Below are 13,090 nucleotides of genomic sequence, written 5' to 3' on the forward strand. Positions count from 1 at the left end.
GATTTATTCAAATCCATCAAAACAAAGTAGTCAAACGAGCCACAATCACAACTATTAACTAATTGCCAAACGTTTATTAATCTGAACATGCTTCAACCCCAGAAACCGCAGTGCAGAACATCTACTTTAATTCCATCAGTAAAGCATGAAAACCAAACACTTGGGTCAGATGAGATACAAGCATCAGAAGATGACACGCATGATGATTCATCCAGGTTGTGGGAGTCGGCACACCACCTCCAGACCTTCGACTGGTACGTTCTTCAAGGTTTAACATCATTTTAAAAAGTGTCTAATTTGACACCCGGAAAACGCACGTCTGGCAAATTGGTGCGGTAAATATCCACGTTGCAGATTTATGCACAGACATCCAGCGATTGCAAGCATTCAGCACACGGCATTTCCTTCTCCAGCTTGCTTTTTCACTCTCTCCGCACAAAGAGCTCGGGCGCTCCAGGCAGCACTTGCGGGAGAACGAACATACTGCCTACATCTGCCTGCAATTCAAACAGCTCTCCCACATTGTGTTGGTTGTATTAAAAAAGCACTTGTCAACAGCTTACATGGCTTCAAGGTACACATTAAGCTCTGGGGCAAAGCTATACAAATACACAAAGTAGCTCGACAAAGATTATGGCACGATGGTCTTAAAAACACTTTTTAGTTCGTAAGGCAAGAATACTCTATTTCTGTGGATGGGTTATAAAAGCCTTATATTGTAACATTAAAAAATGTTTTGCAATGGAATGACGTTAACACAATGCTTCTGTTATGTTTGCTACAATATGAACGACTAACACAACGTTGGATAAACACCGAGTGTGGAGCAATAGCATGAGCTGTAATGGTAGCTGAAGGGCTTGAGGGAATCAGGAGGGAAAGCTGAGACGGTGCCAATACCCCTCGGGCTCCTACATACACAGAGGGTCATTGAGGTAATATGAAACAGATTATTTACACAACTAACCAGAGATCTGTGAGAGTGGGGGAGAAAGAAAAAGGTAAAAAACTTTCAACGCAGGAAATTCTTGACCAGTGTACACAATAATAATTGATGACATGTATGACAAATGATTGCAATTTGGGGAATGCACACACAGGAAGTATATATAGTAGTTAATGACAAAAGGACATGTACATATATACGGTCTTGGAGAAAATGTATGACTGTATGTACAACAAATGATGAAATCTTTCAAGTGAAACCAGAAAAATTGACAATAATTTAGAAATGCTCTCATTTTTGTGGTAAGGTAAGGAGACAGATTTCAACAGTTGACTTGATTTTAACAACTGACTTTGGTCGAACTGACTTTTCCCACTTAAAGTGACAGTTCACCCAAAAATGAACATTCAGTAATCATTGACTCACCTTCTTATCTTTTCAAATCTGTATGACCTTCTTTCTCCTCCAGAACACAAAGACATTTTGAAGAATGTTGGTAACCAAACAAGGTTGGTATCTATTGACTTGCATTGGTTTTGTGTCCATACAATAGAACTCAATGGGTCTCGTCGTTGTTTGGTTACCAAACTTCTTTTTTCCACAGAATACAAAGAAGATATTTTGAAGAAAGTCATACAGGTTTTAAATGATAAGAGGGTGAGTAAATGTTAAAAAAAAAATTCTTGGTTGACTGATTTCTTAGACCCAACCGATATGATTTTTGCTATTTTTAACCCTTAATTTTCAGAGTGAAGCTTTTTTTTTATAAAATTATTGTCGAAAACACTCTAAAACCACACACAAAGCAATGCTTCGTGATTTAATGGTTAATAAACTTCGCAAAGGGGTTTAAACTTAAAGATGTAGATGCGAATGCTAAAATGCAGATAGAGATCATAGCACAAGACTTAATTCTCTCTTGCAACGTTGCAACTTGTTCCAACTGATGAAATGGAGTGTGAATACACTAAATGCAAGGAAGGACAGGGAGAGAGAGAGAGAACGACTTGAATTTAATATTTCATGATTGCCTGAAGGATTTTTCACAGATCAATGTGACTCTGTACCCAAGCCAGTGTCAGCCAGAGCGCGTCAGAGTAAAGCAAGAGAGAGCCAGAACAGTTGAAAGTATGATATGTATAGAACAAAAGACAGAGAGAAGCGTTCGAGAAGGACAAGCGTGCAAAAATAAAGCAAGAACGAGGGAAAGAAAGTGACAGTGAAAGAAAGATTTGGCTCATCGGTTTAGGAGACTGTTAGTGTGGCTAACACCAGTGTGTGTGTTTCCTCCATGAGAGATACACCCTCTACTGGCTCCACAGCCATGGGCTTCGCTGGAGGCACACATTACCTCCGTTAATGGGTTTCCATTTGAGCAGCAGAAAGGAAGCCAATAACCTATCCACACTAATGGATTAGTCTACATGTAGGCAACCTCTGCAGCTAATCTTGGACCAACTGTTTTTGTTCTTCACAAAACAAACCGAGGCAACAAAGGATTGCACCGTACGTCGCTACCCAAATAAAATTAAAAAGGAAAACATAAGAAAAGGTAGAAATTGTCGTGTCGGTTGTGCCCATTGAAAAACAGTAATCATGTAAATGTGAAATAAGGTTAAACAAATGTTATCAAATCTCATCACACCAATGTTTATTTATGGGCATGCCAAGCAATGCTTAAAGGGACAGTTCACCCAAAAGGAAAATTGTTTTTATTTCATTCCCCCAATGTCCTGTCCAAACTCTTTGACTTTCTTCTACACAACACAAAAAAATATATTTTGAAGAATGTTAAAACCCAAAACAACATTGGCCCCAATTGACTTTCATTGTAGACACAAAACCACTGAGACAATGCTCAAAATATCTTCTTTGAGGTTCCACAGAGTCATATACAGGGTGTAAACCAAAAAAGGGGGGGAAAGGATGACAGAATATGTGGGTGAACTATCCCTTTAAGTCTGTGAGCATTAGCTTTCGATGAAAAACTGTTACTATTGTTCTAACGGCTGTCACTCAACTTTTTCTAAAAATCTCACAGTTTGAGGGAACTTTGTGAGTGTTGTCTTTCCATGGCCAACGCGAACCAATAAACGTACTATTTTAATTAGCGAAGATTAACAAGGGAGGCAATTAATTTCTGAGATGGGCATCTTAAAACCGCCAAAGGCTCGACTTTGTTGACGAAGCCGAATGCGTTTTCATTGATGTGGGCAAAATAGAGGGGCATCATTATAAGGAGGCCGAAAAGCATGCGCACGCATTCTAAAAGAGTAGATCGCTGGAAATGCTTGTCTTTGTGGGCTATTGTACTGCGGGATATTATTCTAACCGAATGTGGAACAGCTCATTCTTCTCGCCAAACAGCCGGCAGAATCTTCTTTGGATGGGACAGGTAAAGAAAGTAGAAGAGGTATAGAAGAGCATGCCTTCTGCAAACAAGCAGATCACAATCCAGACGGGCTCTGATCACAATCCATGACAGAAGTGTCATTGCAGGGTGAAGTTTAGCCATTAAGAATGAAAAATGATATCAGCACCTCTCAATAAGTAGATTGTGGGACTATGTGTATTTGTGAAAGCTTAAATATACGGCAGGAATATTGTTCAGAAATCGCTTGCCTCCAGTGGCAACAAAAAGATGCTAAACCTAATGCAATAACAACAGCACATGGACCCCAGGGCAACAAAGAAGTAATACGGTCTGACGAGCAAGGTTCTTTATTTTCTTCTACATCCAGACAGGTAAAGGTTTAGACATTACATTTAAAGTTAAATAATTATATTTAGGGTCTTCACAACAACCTGATGTGATCACCACTGAACCTTCATGTCAAGTTCTAAAGCACACAATGAGTAGCAGATTTCTTTTTTTTTAAATTCTTGGAAAAATGTCATAAGTATTACGTCATTCTCCAAGGAAGTTTGAAGCCAATCTGCTCTACTTTTTATTTGGTCATTGATAGCAATACACTGCATAGAATTAGCTTTTGTGTCTATCAATCTAATAAAGGGACAGTTCACCATCCAAAAACAATCTTGCATCATTTCTTCACCCTCAAGTTGTTCCAAACTAGGGTACTCCGATCCACCTTTTTTGCTTCCGATACAGATTCCGATACCTGAGATTCAGTATTGGCCGATACCGAGTACTATACTATAAAATCCGATACTAAGGTAAAAAATGTAAAGTGCACAATTACTTAATAAACTATGTGCATTGCTGTGCAAGACATCAGGATCGACTTAACATAAATTTCCTGACCCCGTAAAACAAAATAACAAACTAATGATTCACAAATTTAGTAAATAGTTTATTAAACCAGCACCGGTGCAAAACAAATGAAAAATGAAACAAAAGTGTTCACTATCTTTGGACAAAAGACATTCAAAATTAAAGTGCAAATTAAGCAGCTGAATATAACAACAGCTTCACTAGCTTGATAAACGGGTATAAATAAATGGAAACAAAATCTCTTAATAATTTTTAAGAAAGTGCAAAAATAATTTAAAAATCAATTCGCAATAAAGCAGCTGAAATTGAGCAAAAAAATTATAGCTTTACTGCTTTAGATATTCAAAATAACAGGAATCAGATCTTTTTAATGCTTTAGTCACTAAAGCAAAGTCCACTTAACTAAACCAAAGTTTAGTGAAAATAAAATTTAACATCCAACACAGAAACAGATGAATAAAACGCTAGCTTCCCTAGCTGAGTAAAACTGCACATGTTTGTTGCATTTAACGTGGCATTTTGTGGCACAAAATTCTCATCCAACCACAGTGCGGTTAAACTTAAAAGCGACACAGGGGACACGTCGCAGCTCCAGATATCTGTTGTAAAACTCACCGCATTGACATCTTTAATTTTTTCGGATATGTGTTTGCAGACTTTTCGGTACAGTTCAAGGTAGAGTTAAATATTTACGCTTCCGCGTGTCGTACTGCGGCTCCAGGTGGTTTATAAGGAGTCTGAAGCCATTATTCGCAATGACGGACAGCGGTTGCCCATCCATAACAATGAAAGCGGTGGAACTTATTGGCGTAGCTGTTGTAAAATAACTCCAAATGACAGATATTTTGGCTCGCTCCATGCTGTTCGCTGCTATATGTTCACTTGTTCATGTGCACTACGTACAGAGCACGTTGCTAGCGTATGATGTCACACGTTGCGCAAAGCACAGCCGCCCACGAGAGAGTTTAAGCGCCGGTGTCTCCATGAACTTTTACATCGTCTAGCACAAATTTTATGTCAGATCGGGTATCGGTGACAATTGCACCGATACCCGATCTAGAATTTTATTCAGTATCGACGCCGATACCCGATACAAATATCGGATCGGAGCATCCCTATTCCAAACCTGTATACATTTTGTTCAGCAGAACATAAAGATATTTGGAAATATGTTTGCAACCACAATTGGGTCACTATTGACCACGGACCGTTGGCTAAACGTCTGATGCATAAGGCACACTTTCCTGGAAACACTTCAGCACGTCATCATCTGATTGGTTGAATGTATGCGCGTGTCGCATTCATTAATAGTCCGCCTGGAAACAACATGAAGCTGTCTGATCTAAGCTGTCGTGTTTACAATGGTTGCAATAAAAATTCATCACGATCAATTTAGGCTTAATTCTTGAAAGTATGTGAGGTTCACAGCATAAACTTATAATCAGTGATGTGCCAAGAATAAGGGCATGTTCACATATGCCATGTTTGATCCGATTAAAACGAACTCTGGTGCGATTGCTCTGTTGATCCGGTTTAGTTGTGTACCGTGAACGCTGACACCCAAACCCTGGTAAAGTTACATTTTTAGGTAAACTGTCCCTTAAAGTGCATTAGGTCCACAGAGACTAAAACAACTATTGAAAAAAAGTCAAAAGTCTGTCAATTTATACTGTAAAATAACTATTTGTGTTAAACCAGTTCATAAACCCTAAAACTAAAAATTTGATTAACAAATACATTTTCAAAAATTTCTTCTTTTATTTAAAAAATATTCTTATGTAGACTTATTTTAAAAATCTTGTTTCGTCAGACATCTTTAAAATTCAGTAAAACACAACAATTGTAAAAGGTCTTTAAAATCTTGACACTACAACTGACCTGTGCAAAAAAAAACTACCTTTCCACAATGTATAAAAACCGACTTGATCAACAGAAACTGATAACAAGAGCACACCTCAACATCAACATCATCATCATCATCATCATCATCATCACTCGTTCAAAGCTCAAGCACTAACAAACCCCTTCCTCATCTTAAAATGGTAGCCTGAGGTCAGAACGAGGCAATTTTTGGCATTGCGTTATTCCACGCAACCCTTACGAACAGATAACAGACTCTTCATGCTGCTCCTTATCATGTCAAAACACATGCAGATAACCCACAGATAGCACACGCAAGACTCATCGCAGCAGTGTGTGAGAAATCAACCTGCAGCATCAGCCGCAGGAAACGAAAGAGAATCTGTGCAAATGCTATTGAACTTTCTATAACGGGAACAATTTTAAAGACAGATGTGTAGGCGAAGGTGATGTGTAGGGGACTGAAGACTGAACAGATGTACAGGCAGGGTAGACAAGTTGTGCAATATTTTTACTTATACTCGTCTGAATACCAAATTCAAGTCATCTGTCAACTTGCCGCATTATGACATCACACAGTACAGCTAATGTCATATGATATAATTCACGTATACCTGTAACATCTCAAAGTGAGCCTAAATGAGATTTAAGAAAAGGTTTGACTTTAATAATTCGATAAAAAATATAGCTGCAAGCAGCAATTAAGGGGTCAAGGGCACAAAGGAAAATACATGTGGTCGTGTCTGATTATGAGTTTTTGAAAATCTTGATACCTAATTAATAAGAGTTCACCTTTGTCAAATGGGTTCAAGTGGTGTACCGTAACTTAAGTATAAGAACATGAGCGCACTCTTACTACTAGCAACTCCCCACCGCCACAGCAAGCAGCATTGGTAGTGCTCATTATCGGCTACACATTTCAATCTGACTTTGGTATTCTGTGTTAGCCCCCCTCCCCGTTCGGTCTTGCCCTCTGGCAGATCTGGCAGAGGGGGAGATTTTAATTGTGGCTATAGAACTCTGCACGGTTCTTTGCCTGTGAGCGAGCCCTCACTTCAGTGAGTGAGAGCTTGCTTTAGTGATATTGGGTCCAGGCCATCCCTTCAGGCTGCTTTTAATGGCCCTTTCCTCTCTTTCATAGCCGGCCTGAGATTGTTTTCCATGCGATGCCTGTTAATTCTGCTGCAGGGAAGGGCAACTGTATATCCATTCTCCTTTCTGTATAAGAGATACAATTCTTTCTATTTCTCCACTTTTCTTTTTTTTACAATACTTTCCTTTGTGAAGGCTGATTGCAAGGCAACATGTTTCACTTATGGAATGCTTGTAGATTACGAAACATGCTCATGGTTAGCTGATGTCTAGAAAGGGGGGATTTCAAAAATAATAATATAAGATGATGCACACCAGACATGATACAAAATCACGCTCTCGCCCTCTTTTTCCACATGGATTGTTTCTTAATCCTCTCATTCCGTTCGACCCCATGGCGTCAGAACTGGGATGAACATGTTAATATAGGCTGGGTTTGTAAGGACAGCTCAACTCTGAACTCTTGTGTACGCGATCCACCCTCGGGCTAAGTCTGGTATGCAGGCCCACAGGACCTCCCCGGCCTTTATTACAGCGTGGCCTAAAACTCGCCCTTCAGAAACGTCCTCATCACCCACCCTTGTGACTAATCTACCCCCGGGCCGCCCCGTAGGGCTGGCCTCTGGCCTAAGCGCTTCATCAACCCAGAGACAGACGGAATAGCAATTACACATAAACCGCCCCAAGGGCGACGGGGCCAGACAAAGGGCATCCGAAACACTCTGCTCTTTCCTACACCACTGCAAACAAGAAGAGAATAACTTTATCCCCATCCAAGTTCTCTGCATCTAGCCTCAAAATGACACCACGGGAGGCTTGTATTTAGAGCTGAACACAAGGTATTTCGTTGTCAGGATGCGGGGGTGGGGGAAAGAATGACTGGAGCCATTATGACACGCTGCCTCCCGCCTTGGGCCATGGCACCCTTCAGGCACATTGCTGTGGAGATGAAATCTCTGACTGGACCCTTCAGAGCAGCCCCAGCCACGGGCCCTGGGCGAGGACCGACCCCTTTAGAAAAGTCACATTCACTTCTCTCATCGAAAGGGATGGAGCGCGTTGGGAGGGGCAACCGCCAACGGCGATGTTAGGTTGGATGTGAAAGACAGAAATGATGGGTTGAAAATGAAGAGAGAAGACATCTCTTTGCCTTCCTTTTTAGACGTGTGAGATGTAAAACTATCCTACCTGTGACATCACATATGTTTCTGGTTTATTCGAAACAAAAACATTCAGGGCGGTGTTTGTGCATTTGGTAATGGTTTATGTGGGCAGATGAAGGTAATCTATAGTGAAAGAGGTCAGCAGAGCATTCATAGAGCAGAAATAATGCTTTTATTTGGTTATTTATGCTCTCTATAAAGGGACATTTAGTACCATCCACAGTAGCAGATTGCTGTAACTTAGCTAAGGCAGAGATCTAAGCCATGCTTGGGTCATTAGAATACAGCCCCTACTGTTATTGTTAATAGCGGTAATGATCACTTATGCATGATATTGTCCGACACATTTCTTTTGATAATCCGCCATGGGCAGTGGGGTGTGAAGTCTTTGCATAAAATTAAATGACACCAAGTGCGTGAATTGATAAATTAACACATGTAAAAATGACAATCAAAAATAGATAGAGAGCATTTTATTGGTCCTAATATATAGGGGAAGAATCAATTGAGAAATTTATATGGCTAATAACTTTTCTTACACAGTTTAATTTCCAGTTTGTTTCCAGACATTTTCATTTAGATGAAACTCAAAACATGACAATCTTGAAAGTACTTGGCACTAGACCAAATGTACCACATGGAGGTTAATATATATCGGGGTTCATCAGTCTTACCTCTGCTCCCGCTGAGGCCCCTGGGGAATCAAGCTTGCGTTTCTTGCGGGGTCCAATGGCGGCGAGGGCTGTGAGGTTGGCGTCCCGTTGTCTCATCTGGGCGAGTTCTTGCTGCTGCATCTGTATAGCAAGAATATTCAATCAAAATTAACAGAATGAAAGTAATAATTTATATCAAAACTGCATTCACCAAAGGGAAAAAACAGCCAGCAAAATAATAATGTTCTTTAGAATAATAAAGTTTGAAGTAAGCTTTGGTTTACGGTTCTGGGTTTGTGGAAACAAAATGCAACAGTCACTGTGAAACGTAAATAAGATTGCACATGGTTACAAATAACAACGACAATATGATCCCAATTCAGATTTTTTTATTTATTTTATCTTAAAGGGATAGTTCACCAAAAAATGAAAATTCTGTCATTATTTACTCAGCATTTCAAAGCTGTATATTTTCTTCAACATTTTGAAGAATGTTGGTAACCAAACAACACTGGACCCTATTGACAAAACACTTTTCTCAAAATATATTCCTGTGTTCCAGAAAACAAAAGAGTCATATACAGGTTATGAATGACATGAGGATCACTCAATGACAGAATTTATTTCTTTAGATGAACTATCCCTTCAAATTTCTGTAAAGCTATTACAAAAACAACGCATCCAAGGAAAGAAAATCTAAAACAATCTCAAATGAGTCTATACATTAAGTAGTTTGTGTTAAATTAATTGAATTAAATACTTCAGGAAAGGTTAAAGCAATCCCTAGCCAAAGTGCAAAGAAATATCAACACAGTCCTGCCTTTCACAGTACTGCAACAATACATATGAAACAGGCAATGTATATATTGTGGGTATCTGTGAATTACAAGCTCCCAAATAAGTATTACTGTGTATCACATTGCCGTACTTGAATTATCATTTTCAAATATTTGTACGCTGTGTATTTCACATTCATTCCGAACTGCCCCGAAGAGCTCTATGGAGCAAATGAAGCTCCGAACATCACGCAGAGCTTCAATGCAGCAAATAACTCTGAGCTTTTGCCGTATCTGGATGCTTAATTCAATTTCTTTCCACGAGGGAATGAGGGAGAAAGTGAGTGAGTGTGAGAGAATGAGAGAGCGAGCGATTTTCAAAAAGCACAGCCCGGAGGTAAAGTCATCTCTCCCTAGCAGGCAGTGACAGAGCCAGCCAGGCCGGAAGGGGAGGATGAGGAGGGGGCTGCGCGTCCTCTGTTCCCTAGCTCTGAGTGAACGCTGCCGGGCACAAAATGTGAAGAGTCCTCACCTCTCCTCGCACCACTGTGGCCACGAACTCGTAAAAACACTAGCAGCAAGAACGGCTTGCGTGTCACTGACGGCTCCATAGGAAACCATGTGTGGTTGAAGCAAATGCCGAGTTTGGATTTTTAAAGGGACAGCGCACCCAAAATAATAAAATCTTGCATTTACTCAACCTTATGTTTTTCCAAACCTGCACACATTTTTTTTTCTTCTGTGAAACATTTTTACAGTTTCTTTTTATCGTTCAATGAAGGTGAATGTTGACTGAGGATTTCTAGTTTATAGCTCCTGCCTTAAACCACAAATATTGTCATGTTTTAAAAAACGTTGCTAACTGGACCCCATTTATTTGCATTGGTTTTGTATCTATACAATAGAAGTGAATGGGGTCCAGAGCTGTTCAGTTAAAAAACTTTGTTCAAAATATCTTGTGGGTGGGTTGACTATCCAACATTCTACATTTTACCATTTCCTTAATTTTTTGCATGCATGAAATGTATGTAAATCAATAAAATGTTTTAATTCCATATTTGCAGATTATCTTCGATTGACTGCATTTTTGTCACTCGAGCTGCTAAAAACGATTTGTCCGAATAACTGCGACCCCCCGCCCCTACACAAACACAAACTAAATAACGTAATGAACAGGAGAGAAATTGACAAACCGCTAATTCAAGGCAACGTTTACATGCTAATTAAGTCAGGGTTATGCTAATCCGAAGGGAAGTCGTGCACATTGCATGCACACGCATGGATGCCCCGAAGAGACCGGCTTGACACGCAATCACGCCCTGTGTGACTGCTGCATGTCCGTGATCTGGTGCACTGAACTTTAACCTGACCCCGACAGCTACGATGAGCAGACCAAGAAGCGCATAAAAAGATACTGACAGTAGGGTAGGCAAATCTTTATAATAAGTAATGCGAGGTAAAGAGGCCCTATGTGGACAATTCAGTGACTCTATTAGCGTTAAACAGAAGGTTCTGGACCGCTCGGTGTTGCCGCTGATCTGCTCTCGCTGCCTGCAGCGAAAGCGCGGGCTGGCGTTAGTATTCGTTTATTTGATGAAGAGTGAAAGGGGAACCTAGTTACGCCATCTGTAATGCAGAGCTCTGCAGCTCCACATAATCACCGTTTAATGACTGACCTCAATCACAAAACCTGCTGCTCAACTTTAGAACACATCCGTTGGCTGCTGTGAATACAGATTGGAAAATATTCCATGTAGTTATCTGACACACAGTCAACAGCACCATGGCACTGTGTTGGTGACCAGACTTTAAACATTAACATAATTAAGAAAATATATATATCAAAGACAATCCTAGTTAGACTAATGTCACATAACAGGCATTTGGATGAAATTGGTGCACACTTGCCCAAAAAGTAGCTTTTGGATTTGTCAAAAGTCAAGATTTACTCAACTGCTTGTCTGTCTGCGAAAGATAGACAGTAGGCAGCAGAGAGACAGATACACGCAAGTCTGTCATCATTTACAAAGGTCAAGCGAGCAAGCAAGAGAGAGAGAGAGAGAGGGAGAGAGCCTGTCGGCCCTGCTCTCCATCTCTATTGATCCTTATCTGCAGTCCAGCCTACCAGAATTACTCGCCCGAGAGAAACGCCTCAATAACCGCACTGGTTGATTGTGAGTGTAGCGGTTCAATTAGGCCTGGGACATGAGAAAACACCAACACCATTTCTGATCCTAATTCTAGCACCATTCCCAGAGCCTTTGATATGCTGAATATCAGCTGCCGAGTTTTTTCTGGGATTGAGTGGTAGTTTTGGGCTCTGGGGTGTTCGGAGGATCTATCACCTCCCAGAACTCCTTATTAACAAGGTGAAGCATGCAGTGTAAAGGCTTGATAATGAGCCAAAATAACAATCCAAGAAAACAAGACGGCAGAGAAACTTTTCAAGTGTTTTAACATTCGTCTCGCAGCGTCGACATTGATGAATCGACCGATGTTGTGCGTATAGATTAGGATACAATGCATAATCTTAGCTCCAAAAACAGTTGAGTGCTTAGTCAGGAAATACTTTACAAAACAGAATTTTTTCTTTGTAATTAAAGAAACAGTTCACTTAAAAATTAACATTTTGTCTTTAATACTCACCTTTGAGCTGTTCCAAATCTGTATACATTTCTTTGTTGATGAACACACAGAAAGATATTTGGATGAATGCTTGTAACCAAACAGCTCTTGGCCACCATTGTCTACCATAGTAATCACAATTGCTAGAGAACTGTACATTCTTTAACATATATTTTTGTGTTCAACTAAAGAAAATGATAATGTTAAAGAATGTACAGTTCTCCAGCAAATGTGATTACTATGGTAGACAATGGTGGCCAAGAGCTGTTTGGTTACAAGCATTCATCCAAATATCTTTCTATGTGTGTAACAGGTACAGAAAGTGTACTGTTAAATATATGTATCAATGAGAATTCCCACAAAATTGTTCATTTACATACACCTGATGGCTGCCTAAGTGAAGTGAGTGCCTTTCCCCTTTAATTGGTGTGACTTCGTGAGTCCATATTTCCTGTTCAGTCCCCTCCTCTTCCTCTTTGCATTGGTTATGCAGTGGAGAGGTGAGGTTATTTTGGGCTCCTGATAATCTTAATTAATCCTACGTTTTATTGTTGCTTTTGTCTATATTTTGACTCTTATTTATGTATATAATATTATTTTACCTATCTGTGTGGTTATTTTTGTCATTTCATCCCGTTTAAGTTATATTTTTGCACCTGGGCCTAAAAGTGATATGAGCACATGTGATAAGTGTATATCGTATTTGTTTTATAGAGTAACCGAGGGCAACTCTCACTAAG

At 39.9% G+C, this 13,090-nt stretch overlaps 1 protein-coding gene across 1 annotated transcript in view; it reads right to left on the reverse strand.

The window, feature by feature from the left end:
• LOC306890647 (transcription initiation factor TFIID subunit 4) overlaps nucleotides 1-13,090 on the reverse strand; it is a gene marked incomplete at its 5' end in the record, with an annotated part of 32,586 nt that overhangs the window by 5,829 nt on the left and 13,667 nt on the right. Inside the window, one exon of the mRNA XM_079450512.1 lies at nucleotides 8,971-9,090. Within this exon, the coding sequence (XP_079306638.1) occupies nucleotides 8,971-9,090 (120 nt within the window). The remainder of the gene's footprint in view (nucleotides 1-8,970; nucleotides 9,091-13,090) is intronic.

This window comes from Barbatula barbatula (assembly GCF_947034865.1).
Source record: "Barbatula barbatula genome assembly, chromosome: 25".
Classification (NCBI taxonomy): domain Eukaryota; kingdom Metazoa; phylum Chordata; class Actinopteri; order Cypriniformes; family Nemacheilidae; genus Barbatula; species Barbatula barbatula.